This window comes from Macrobrachium rosenbergii, chromosome 55 (assembly GCF_040412425.1).
Source record: "Macrobrachium rosenbergii isolate ZJJX-2024 chromosome 55, ASM4041242v1, whole genome shotgun sequence".
Taxonomy (NCBI): Eukaryota; Metazoa; Arthropoda; class Malacostraca; order Decapoda; family Palaemonidae; genus Macrobrachium; species Macrobrachium rosenbergii.
The window spans coordinates 77,839,428-77,852,414 of NC_089795.1; the positions used below are offsets into that span (position 1 = coordinate 77,839,428).

Sequence of the window (12,987 nt, forward strand, 5' to 3'; positions counted from 1 at the left end):
ATTTGTTCCTAAATGAGAACTGAAAATGGAATAAGGTACAGTTAAAGAGGTTAGGTAGATAAGTGAGAGGGAACCAAAAGGACGGATGGAACGTAATAAGCAGAAAGTAAAACAGCTGGGGACGAAGGTTTCGCTGCAAAGAACCTTCATACCGTCTACAGTGTGCCGCGCAAGAACCACTGTAAACAGTGGACCTCCATGGGACAGCAGAGCAATAAAATAAAGACGCTAGGGTGAGGGTTAAGAGGAGAGGTACATTATTTATGCGCGGTGATGGAATCTGCGCTTGTTTGCTCAAGCAATGGGTTCTTTGTCCAACGTTACCCTCACGCTTGCGCATAATGCGGACAAAGGGGGCTATTCAGAATACTCCCTTTGTTTACAAAGCTCGAATTATAAGACATCGGATACGACATTCATACACACCCACATGGAAATTAGTAATATTCCGGTCGTCTGCTTTCCTCGTAAGCGTAAAAAAAAAAGAGAAAAAAATATTTATATATATATATATCTACCCTGTGACGATGTTAAAGCGTAAACGTTCTCTACCAATTTCGTGACGCCTTTGATAACTTTCCGCGTCAGAAAACCAGAAATACACAACAACACGGACTCGAGGAGAGAGAGAGGTTACCATGGTTACTAATGGGTAGAGGAGGTGAGCCTCGGAAACGTACGCACCTTCTCTCTTTCAATTTTCTCTCTCCGTGCGACTTGTCAATCTTCAGGAACTTCGTTATACAGAACTGCGATCTAGAACAGGATTTTCAGAGCCTTATCATGTCGTTGATAAAAACAGACCTCCACTGAGAATGAAGTAAAATAGGTTAGTTTTCCTCGTTCCTTTCGCTTCTGTAATTTCCGATGCCACCCTTTTATTTTGTCTAAGCTATCAAGCGTTCGGTTTCTCTCAAAAAGCAGCGTACTTGATTCGACAGTAACTTTATCACAAGTAAAGCTCAAGAGAAAATAATCGTTTGGCACACAATGAAAACTGAGCTAAGAATGAGAGCAATGCGATTGTTGCAGTTTTCATGGTGCAGCTCTTTCTCTCTCTATCTATCTACCTATCTCTCCAGTGAACTACGATTCCCCTTACAACATAAAAGCTTCTGGATAATCCTTTGGGAATCGTTCTGAACTATCACCTATAATAAACGTTTTCACTTGGATTTTCTGGATACATCTATCTCACTTTACCATATGATTACAGGAAAAATTTATAAAAGCTGTATCAAACACTGCATTGCTTCATTACTTAATAAACAGCACAAATATACATTTACACCTATATTCATGGCACGAACATACAAACATACATTCAAGGATGCTGGTATTTTATCACCTCTTGCGTGTACCCACTTCCGTGAGTGTTTATGCAGTGCACGTAAGCTTATGTGAATTTGCCAGAAATGCTGAAAAAATTCAGGGTGTTGAATTTGCATTTCAATTACAGAAGAACTTTTTAGTTTTTTTTTATGAGAGCTGAATGAACTGAATGGGTTGACGTGGTACACAAGTTAAAAACTCCAACAGCTTTAACCATCAACTGACGAAAAAAGTCGGAGCCAACGGCATTTTCCCATGACGATATCTGAATCCTCTGATTTGTGATGAGAATTAACAAGATTATTTGCGCGCGTAAATATGCTGCTCAAAGCTTGTGGAAATGTTTCACTTTGTGCAAAGAGCTTGCGTCACCATGACGACTGTCAACATCAATTAGGTTTCAGTTTTAAAATTCCCGTGGGGATGGGTAGCGCAGTCTATGCACCTCACGTGGTGTATTGTAGACATTACTACAGGCTGAAATTGTAGCATCCCTTCGGCCCCAGGCTGCATCCACTTTTAAACTTTTTTTCTTTACTTCCATTCCGTTAATTTTCTTCAGTTTTGCTGTCAAAACATTTCCAACAATTATTTCTTGGTGCAACCGTGGGGCTTTCTCTCAGTCCCACCTTTAGACCTTTGTATGTCATCTCCTTTATTTTCTGGATATTTTTATCTTCCTGTCCAACCGTTCCACCTCTCTCTTTTCGACGTCTTAGGCGCTGATTGGCCGAAAGGTCGCCAGTTCTTGGCTTAACCATCAACTTAACAGCGGGTCCTTGAGCTCACGACCGTTGCTAATGGGACGCTAGCTGAAAGTTAATGTGTAATCCACACGAGTCATAAAGCAGAGGCCCAGTTGTTATTTACTCCAGTTGTTTATCAAGATTCATTTGTTTCCCAAATCCTGTGTCTCGGTGGAAAGAATTCTACAGAACATGGAGTAAAGAATGGCATTTCCATTTAGGCGTCAACGGTGCAGTTTTCCTTGCGAGGTTTGGGATTACCTTTTGATGATAATCAGTTCAAATATATCTTGACCATTAACTGTAAAGACTTGCCAGGCTTCCTGAAAAGTCCACTGTACCTCAGCGTATACTCAAGTAGTGAATTATGTATCTGGTGGTGTTCTGACTTTACTGAATCACAGACAGGAGTGCAAAAATGTCCCGCTGAGAATCAGGTCAATCTATAGTTTTATAAAACACAAACACACACTACTGATATATATATATATATATATATATATATATATATATATATATATATATATATATATATATATATATATAGTAGTATACATACATACACATACACATACATACACACACATGTATATATATATATATATATATATATATATATATATATATATATATATATTTATATATATATATATAGTGTGTGCGTGTTTGTGTGTGATATATCGTTTACAAAAGACATTTTCTAAGACTTACGGTAATGAGGAAATTAGCTAAAACGATGACCCATCCCCATCCTCCGTCAGGGACAGCCACAGCAGGGTTAGTTCGAATTTGGCGGTTGGGAGATCTTTCGCCAGGAGTAGGGACAGAATGATTCGGTGGCTTCAGAGATTCTCCGTCTTCCATGGTCGCCACCCAACCTCCACCTGCAAAATGCCAAAGAAAGCTTTATATTTATTACTCCTTAAATTTGCTAAAAAAAAAAAAATTACAGTTCTAAACACATCAGCTTTTTGCTTGCAGAAGTATGCCCATACCATTAATGATTTTTCTCAGAAAATAAAAGGCAGGTTTTCACTTGAAAATGGTTACCGCGGAACGAAAATACTCAACGGTAGTAGCTGCTCTTATTAGCTCTTAATTTTTTCTTCTAAAATTTGGTTTAAAAGCACCGCAATTTTCTACAAGTTAAAAAACATTTCAAAATTTTGCACTCCTAAAATTTGCTGAGAGTTGCAGTGCAAAGCGTATGAGGTTTTGCCTGCGTAAATGTGCACACACTAGCGATGAAGTTTCTCGGAAAAAGGGTCAGTTTTTACTTAAAAATAGTTACCTCAGAACGAAAATACGAAATGATAGTAACTGCTCCTTTTAAGCCTGTAAAAGCAGTGGAATTTTTTACGAGTTGAAAACCAATTCACAACCCTGCACGGAAACTTCATCAGATGTATACAGAACAGAACATCATCCCTCCTTCCCTTTCCGCATAGGGCATTCTTCATTTTTCTCTTGCAAGCACGTTTGTTATTTTAGCATATAAAAGCAATTTTCTGTAGCTTTTAAAATTCAACAAGTCCCATGTTTTCTTTGCCCACACTTCAACATAAAACATTGGACTTAGATTCCTTTTCCACCAACCTACAGTCTTGCACTATTTACATTTGACCAAGCATTCTCAATTCCTACAGCATCTTTTTGAATGTTAACACACTGATACGACCTTTCTGTTCTAATCTATTCTCTCCATTTCAAGTCTTTCTTTTTCAGACACAGGCTACTATAAGGACTTGGTATTTCAGATGATACCCGTTCGTTTTCTCAAGCACATGGCAACCAAACTCCAGTTTCATAAACAAGCCTTGTCTCCTCCACGGCCTCTTCATCGAGACCAGTCTCACATTTCAAGACTCCGGAAGTGATCCCCCAGAACGATTTAGCCTTAAATGACAGCTGAACATCAAAGCAAAGTAATTAAAGAAGTTAGGGGAATAAGTGTGAAGAGGGCAGAGGGAACGGATGTAAAGTGAAAGGGTGAGAGTAATGCAGCTGAGGGCAAAAGGGTCTCTGCAAAGAACCTTTGGTAGTATCTACATTACAATGGCATACTTGATCCGTAACTTGCCTATTTACATTTCGTGGAATCCAAACAGGGCAACGGTTTATTCCCCTTATGCGTCCTTACAAGCGTCCCCCTGGCAACATATCGCTTAGTTTACAGGGATCTAAGACGTTAATAAACAACCTTCCGCGCAGATATGAATATACGAAGAATATTTTCATGAGTGAAATATATAGATTATATTTCACATGAGGTTAGCCATGGTATGGAAGGGGCGGGCTTTAGGGATACCCATACATTCTGGCAAAAACAAAGTATATACAGTATTGAACTGTACAAAATAGAAAAACTAAAGCGAAATAACTGAAGAATTACATCCTACAAAACACAAAATATAGCAGCCCCTCTACTTACCTGATGTTCTGAGAGCCCCCTTGATAAAAACAACTTAATGATGCTTTCAGAACCTTCTGATAGATGATATTAATTATAAGTAATAAAGACCCTGTGGGATAACTCATTCTCTCTCTCTCTCTCTCTCTGTTTTGGTATTCAATTCAATGCCATAATTATTTCGCCAAAGCTAAGTATGAAGGCACTGATGATGACGGAAGCACTGAATGACAGGTTAACTAGACATTCATCATTTGGCTCTATTCATCACCAAGGAAGCCCCTTGGGGCGAGCGTGGATAAAAGGGCACTGGGAAGATAGCGAGTGACGCTCGGGCCGAGTCAAGAGAGATGGAACCTGGCCAGCAGCTGAGCGTCAGCACCGAATTTATCTCACAGACTGATAGGGCTAATGCAGGGAACTTAGCAGTTAAACAGCTTTTTAACACCTTGCCACAAGAGGTTACCCAGAGCAGCCAATAGTGGGGACAATTTAAACTGTCTGTGCTCACCATCTTGATGTTTGAGACAGATCAGAAAACTTTTGCGCGAGAATAACTCATGTAGTCCGTCACTAACTGACGACAATATATTATATTTCAAATCACTGCTTTAGAGGCCTGATCGAACTACTGCTACTGGAGGTATACAGTATATATTTTAAGGAGGGCTTGTCCCTGAATTTTGTTTTAAAAACAATACTTAGCAGTTTTAGCGCAAGTGGGGCCTACGGCATGTTTGCTACAATTTTAATAGCCCATATCTATATAATCAACAGGGTTTAGATATATTTTTTTAATGAAATGGACAGTAAAAAGTAAATTACTTGGTTGAATACATACTGACTATCCCTAGTAGTAATCTAAATGCCTTTTGATGCCCTTATTGGCGGTACGGCAACACAACATGCTGAAAACAGTCGTCCATGTGACGGCGCCTTTAGTGGCTGAGGCTGCCTCGTACTACCAAACGTTAATGTAGTTGCAATATGCCTCTGTTCCCATAATTTATTCGACTGCTATCGCAGCGAACAGCAAATCTTGGATTTTATTCAACAGTAATGCTCAATGGAGCTATTCATTCACTCAACAAAGGGGCTTCTAGTTTAAGAACCCTTTCTCAAATTCCTGTAGGTTTCTGGTTTCCCACATGGCTCCTTCCTCATGTTCCTCACTGAGAAGTTTTTTTTTTCTCGGTTCTTTACTGACAATCATCATCTCTATATCCTTTTTCGACATATATCTCTAATACACTTCGAAATCCCAAGATATTTCCAAGAAGCTACCCGAAAATGCTAGCGAATTATTGCCATGTTTTACGTACCTCAGTTGACTTCAGCAGTGTGCCTGGGAGAAAAACAATTCCGGAAAACGTTTTGTGGATGAGCTGTACAAACTTCTTTGTATTTTTCCATAATATTTCCCACTCAACTCAATAATAAAGCTAGTGCCTCCATTTCACGTTTCCTGTTCTATTCTGTCTATTACCTCTCAGCAAAACTGAAAGCACCTGCAAGAGTTAATATTTCCCAAAGCTCATTTTCATCACTGTCTAATGCATAACGTATCTAAGTGAGTGACAGGCGAGTGTACCTCATGAATAACAATAAGCGGGAATCGTGGATTTTTATTATAAGGAAAAAAATAATTCCTGAATTCCACATTAAATAAAACATGGTAAAACGAAACCTGAACTCTAAATTAAATGAGATAATTAATAAAAACGCAATCTTGAACTGAATTAGATATCAAAACCGGAAGGTACCTACAACGGAAAATTCGTGCAAGCAAGCAAATAATAATAATAATAATAATAATAATAATAATAATAATAATAATAATAAATTTTCTTACACAATCATATTCAAGGGACGTTTTGTGATGATACGAAGGTGAAGATATTGCAATCTTCATATCAATTTTTCATAATCAGCTGCGGAAAGATCTGCATTTTAATGCAACATTACTTATTATACTAAAAAGCAAGTCACTAAGGTTGATTCTCAAGAGTTAATTAGCTTTCTTAACCATTATTTTCGAGTATGACAACATTTTCTTTACTTACCTTTCTTTCTTTCAATAAAATCCACTGTTGCATAAAGTGTTTCCCTTTCTTTATAGAAAATCCATAACGAACGTATTAGAGAATTAAATGATTTCTAAGTTCGGTACCTTACGCAACCTTACAATAAGCAGAGCCGTACAAAATACAAAACAGCCCCTCAAATGGTAAAAAGGAAGCTTAGCCCTACAAGAAGAAGTCATAAATATATATATTATCTAAGTTTATATATATATATATATATATATATATATATATATATATATATGCATATATATATAAATATAGACATATATATATACATATATATATATATATATATATATATATATATATATATATATATATATATATATAGATATATCAAAACTCAATATAAATACTAAGGCATACACCATAAGATTCATGCACTTAAGCTCGACTAAAATCTTGCGAATAAGACGCTCAGCATCTAACGGGCTGCGTAAATGATCACACTGCGCTTAGCTACAGGCGGACCTACATACCATGTTTCAGATAAGAAACTCCATTAGTGGCTGGAAAAGGGAAAACATTATTCTTTTCTGAGCGGCGAACAGGCCACCGGTATCAGGAGCATATTCACAGCCTTGGCTATGAATATGTTACTGAAAGCAGCGAGGATATAAACTACTCTTGAGAGAGAGAGAGAGAGAGAGAGAGAGAGAGAGAGAGAGAGAGAGAGAGAGAGAGAGAGAGAAAGCAGGGACAGGATTTCGATCGTCAGTTCTCTTAAAAATTGTTTTTGATTTGACAAACTGATCATTTATAGAATGACATTCCTGATATGCATGTGTGTGTGTGTGTGTGAGAGAGAGAGAGAGAGAGAGAGAGAGAGAGAGAGAGAGAGAGAGAGAGAGAGAGAAAAGTTACCTTTTCAATAAATTTTCTAATAATACGGGTTAATGAAACAATGACCTGTTCTTAAATGCATGATTAAAATTATTACAAAACTTCATTATCGTTCAACATTTTGTACTGCACAAACGCTCTTAGCAATTCAGATAGAGATATTGCTTCATTAACAACATACTGTACAGGGGTTATGGGATGGATAGCCCTACAGTCAAAAAGCACCATTTTTTTTTTTTTACAGAAATGAGAGTTGTACACAAAGCAAGATTTCCTATTAAGGACGTTACCTTTTTACGAGCATTAAACGATCACAAGGTACGAATTCATGAAATTTGGAGCTATATGGCCCGGCGCTGGGATCGGTGAATCGCTCACACATACAAACACATACTAAGCATAAGATTCTCTGATATCATCCATACATGATCATACGTTACAAAACTGAGCAGCGCAAAATATTGTGCTCAACCGACACTTTACTGAATGGCCAGGAAGTCAACTGTTTTCAGCGAATGAGGGAATTCTCAAATGACAGTATCCTTACGTCAGAAAACGGTCTGAAAGACACATTGCAACAAACGAAGCGACACTGTATTAGTCTACTGTCAGCGGCACACCATAGTTGAGACAAAATGATATTATTATGACAAGTTAAATTAAAAATATTCATCAAGTGTAAAATATCATTAAAAGATACTTTCCGATGTAATACACTTGTGCACGTGCTGAATTTATTGAGTGGTTGCTTTATTACTTTTAGTAATGTTTTTATCATTACTATCCTGAATTCATTACTCCTTCACATCGGGATCGAACCAAGGACTCGAGGGAAAGGCAAGGGCGTTACCAGCTGACTCCTACAGGTCATCAAAGTAGTTGGAACCCAAAGCACTGACCGGTATCTGAGCCTTTAAATGGGCAGTCTGTGACCTTATATACCAGCAAGTTTTACCCACTTTTCCGACCCATCAACGACTCAATTATTGATAGGCATTTAATTGGTATTACCTTTTCTGAGTGAATACGATGGAAATCAACACGTAATCATGTGTGTAACAGGTATCCCGTGCTTATATGTTGATTTCTAACACTATCGCTATTAATGTCATTCATACACTAGAAAAATAATTACGCACTAATAATAATAATAATTACTTTTATTATTATAACTCGAGGCAGCACCATTTTTAATACAGGCAAGTCCATTTTGACCGGCAAGAAAAGTTAACTAAAGCCTCCACCGAAAACTTACATCATTAAAACGATGACATCAAATAAAATAAAAAACTGAAATTTAAAATAACTACTATCCGTCTCAGGGTGCGCGAGTCATCGTTTTTCTCAAATATCTTTCAAACTAATTATTTGATCGAAATGGCACTTTGACACAATGTACAAGACAACTCCCTCTAATTTTTGGTAATATAGTGCATTGTCAAATGTCTAGTTACGGCGTTTACTCTTGATTTTTAAAGGCAAAGTCACATGAGTCTGCAGGAAAGGGGGAGCGGAGATAGGGAGGCCAGGAAAGTAAGTTGAGGAAAGGATGAGGAGGGGAAGGGAGAGGGAGGGACGGGATGGGGGTAAAGGACGTTCGAATGCATAGTTTGGCGATGCTTGGCAACACCATGTAAGTGAAGAGTAAACGCCTTAACTAAAACCATTTGGCAATGCACTATATTACCAAAAAAAAATTAGCGGGAGGTGTCTTGTACACTGTATCAAAGTACTATTTCGATCAAATAATTAGTTTGAAATAATGTGAGAAAAACAGTGACTCGCGGTCTCTGAAATGGAATAACTCCCGCAAGTATTATTACTTTTAAATATTCTCATTACTCTTTCCGAATAATTTTTATGCTTTTGCTATCTCATACTTTAGCCTTCTCTTTTGATGCATCTGAGAGCCGGTTGTATTTATGAATGTTAACTGTAAGCAAATACACTTACAGATTTACAAATGTCTATGAGGGAAGACGGGATTCATAAATTCAACTGCCAACTTTTGGTCAGTAAGCTTCGACATGAGGTTTTCCCTTTTGGCTATTACTTTAAACTAATTAAATAGTTTTGATTACAAAAACAAATTTACTAATTTCGAAGAAGACACAGTTTTGTAAAAATTGTAAATGTTTAATTTATTACAGCTTTGCCCGTTTAACTTTACATATTTTACAATGAGTATATGACTGGTCTATGACCTGGATGACGTAAAACAAAAGTATCTGAATCTAGTGCGAATAAATTTGTTCCTGTGACATAATATATCCACATTTAATCGATAACAATTATAATAATGCGTTAATTTGTTTAGCTTTTTTCAAGTGACTGTGATAACTTTATACCTTTCCAACCATTGCCGTTTCTCTGTGTACAATTTTAGTTTTCTGTTAAAGAACACTATTGTGCCGGCTTTGTCTGTCCGTCCGCACTTTATTCGGTCCGCACTTGTTCTGTCTTCCCTCAGAGCTTAAAAACTACTAAGGCTAGACGGCTGCAAATTGGTATGTTGATCATCCACCCTCCAATCATCAAACATACCAAATTGCAGCCCCCTAGCCTCAGTAGTTTTTATTTCATTTAAGGTTAAAGTTAGCCACAATCGTGCTTCTGGCAACGACATAGGATAGGCCACCACCGGGTCGTGGTCAAAGATTCTCATTATACTGAGACCACCGAAAGATAGATCTATTTCCGGTGGCCTTCATTATACACTGTACAGAAAACTCGATTGCGCTGAAGAAACTTCGGCACATTGTTTACTTGTTTATTGTTGTTACCTGATGACAAGACGCCAACACAGATGTTGTGACTGCGTGGGATGACGAAGGGAAGGTTGCTGTAGGGTTTAAACTACTACTGCGTCCTGCATCTAAGTCATCTTGTATCTATTGCATATTTGTTGAAATCACTCCTTTCTATCTGTCTCTCTATAACTTGCAGTTATAAAACATGTTATACTTATTTGTATCATTGTAATTCTATTTTCTTTGCTTTGCAAATCATTCTCCTGACCTTATCATTATGATTTTTTAAAACTTTTGCTTTGCTTTCGAAAATATAACATCACTTCATAATTTTCCTGATATACACATATATATACACAAACACACGCACTATTTATATACGTATGTATATTACACAAACACATATAACATACATATATATATTATGTAAGTCTTCTCTTCCTACCTCCTAAAACGTTCAAATTACGCAATCTTTTCACCAACCTATCGTGTGCCATTCTTCCCCTATTACCAAACCATCTCAAAGCACACTATCCTCCACTTCACCCACTCTAACGTTTTTTACCACTTCTATGTATCACTACATTTTTCACCCTTTCAGTTCTTCTTACGCCACAAATATAACACAAACACTTTATTTTAATAGCCTTAAATTTATTACTTGTATTTCCACACATTATTCCTAATTCACTTCCATAAAGGAGAGTTTGCTCAACAATCTCTCTCACTCTCTCTTCAAACATTCCCATCTGAGCTTTCATATACACTACCCTTCCAGAAAATCCAATGTGCCTCTGGTGACCTGAGCAGAAAGCCAGAAACCTAGTGATTAGTCAACTGTAGGGGGTCACAGCCAGAGGCAGATGGACATGGGGTTAGCAACTTCATCCCAAAGGGCCTTTCTGAGAACCAGATGGTTGACATTCTTTGCTAATGTCACCCAAAGGAAAAGTATATTGTTGAATAATATATTTTTGCTAAGGCATTTGCATAACCTTATCAAAAATAACTTCTCATTCATTGAAATGAAATATTCGTATCCTAAACCGAATAAAACAGAACAAAAGCTTAAAATGCCTGGCTGCATTGCGTCGTGTAAATAAAATTAAGAGCAAAGGAACAGTAAGGGAAGACTGACAGTAACTGAACTGTGATGGTCTCCTATACTTCATCAAATAAATAAATTGGCACTGCTTTGTTAAATGTATAATAGCTGGTAAGTCACCCTGTCAAGTCATTCACCGCTGTACTGAATGAAGGAAAACTGAGAGAGAGAGAGAGAGAGAGAGAGAGGTCTTACCTGGTGGTGGGTTCGAAATATGTGTTTTGGCATCCATAATCATTGTCAGGTGTTCATGACATAAGGCCCTGTCGGTCGGCTGGCCACCCTTTCCCTCCTTCTCCCCACCAGCTGTGTACCAGTGAATAATTCAGCTGGTGCTGGAGATGGTGCTGCTGGTACCTGTCTCCTCAGCTGCCTCTCATCCGCAGCTGTCACTCTTCCTCATCCTACGAAGAATGGGAAAGGAACCAATTAAAAACTTAAGAAAAATGGAATCTAAAGCTGCAGTGAAGGACAAAACGGGGCTTTAAGGGAATCGGTTATTTTCACACTCGAAAACTTCTCTGAATTTGTATTGCCTGCACACGCACACACACACATATATAAATGTATATACATATAATATATATATATATATATATATATATATATATATATATATATATATATATATATATATATATATATATATAATACACACTATGCATACATATGTATGCCTAAGTATCCCCAACATACAATCTAAAACATTTCAATCTTATTTTTTTATATTTATACTTTACAAATTTCCATGTGCACACACACACACTTTATGTATGTATGTATGTATATATATATATATATATATATATATATATATATATATATATATATATAACAAAAATACACTTAAATTTATCCATGAATGCAAACTGGGTCCAAATGCAAAACTTGTGCAAATATGAATGTACAGTAATTGGCCAAATATGACATACAGCAGCACCTGACAAGTCTAACGATAACATCTATCTCTCCGGAAACCTGGCGATTAGTCATTAATGGCTATTACACAAATATATTTTATTTCTTATTTAGCGCCAATCAACTGACGCTGAACTCCAGATCCCACGGCCTTCAATGGAAACTACAGTAAAGGTACATTTATCAATCATTAAAAGCAGCGCTGAATTCAAGTGTTGCGTAATGAAAATAATTCCTCACAGCATCAACGTAATGCTAAGTTCACACATTCACGTATCAAGGCACGCATGCGCACACACAGCCAGAATTGGTGAAACTTGCGCATACGCGAGAAAATAGGCCCCGCCCAACTGGATACGTGTCACGGGACGATGTGCGTGATGCATGCGCATTATAGTGCGCCGCAAATGTACGCACTGCGTAAGGGTGACGTGACGCTGACAAACAAGCGGCGGCGCAGGCAGAAGTAGTGCGTGGCAGAGCACGTAACACCAACGTACGTATACCGTATGTGTTACGTTCTGCGTAACTGAGTTACGCAAACGTCACGTTGGCCCCACGTACTGCAGGGGTTAAACCCCAGCTATATCGTACCAGAGACCTGTAGTTATTTTGCCCTTTTTAATAATTTCTGTACATGGAATCTATTCTGATATGATATTTCTATCATTTTTGAAAGTACCTTCTCTTAACATTGTTTCTATTCTGTTCCTGTATTTATTTTGGACTTATTTATAAATCAATAATGTATCAATTCAGGATTATTTTGCCCTGTGCATTTGTGTACTTCCGTTTA

General features: G+C 37.4%; 1 protein-coding gene across 4 annotated transcripts in view; it reads right to left on the minus strand.

Moving 5' to 3' along the window:
• The window catches only part of LOC136835468 (monocarboxylate transporter 9-like), a 196,652-nt gene that overhangs the window by 12,749 nt on the left and 170,916 nt on the right, over positions 1-12,987 (minus strand). For 2 of the 4 annotated variants that reach the window (XM_067099026.1, XM_067099027.1), the window contains 2 exons: positions 11,469-11,677; positions 2,790-2,962 (listed from right to left, as the gene is read on the minus strand). In XM_067099026.1, the coding sequence (XP_066955127.1) occupies positions 2,790-2,962; positions 11,469-11,511 (216 nt within the window). In that variant the 5' untranslated portion in view covers positions 11,512-11,677. The remainder of the gene's footprint in view (positions 1-2,789; positions 2,963-11,468; positions 11,678-12,987) is intronic. The other 2 variants (XM_067099028.1, XM_067099029.1) reach the window with 1 other exon arrangement.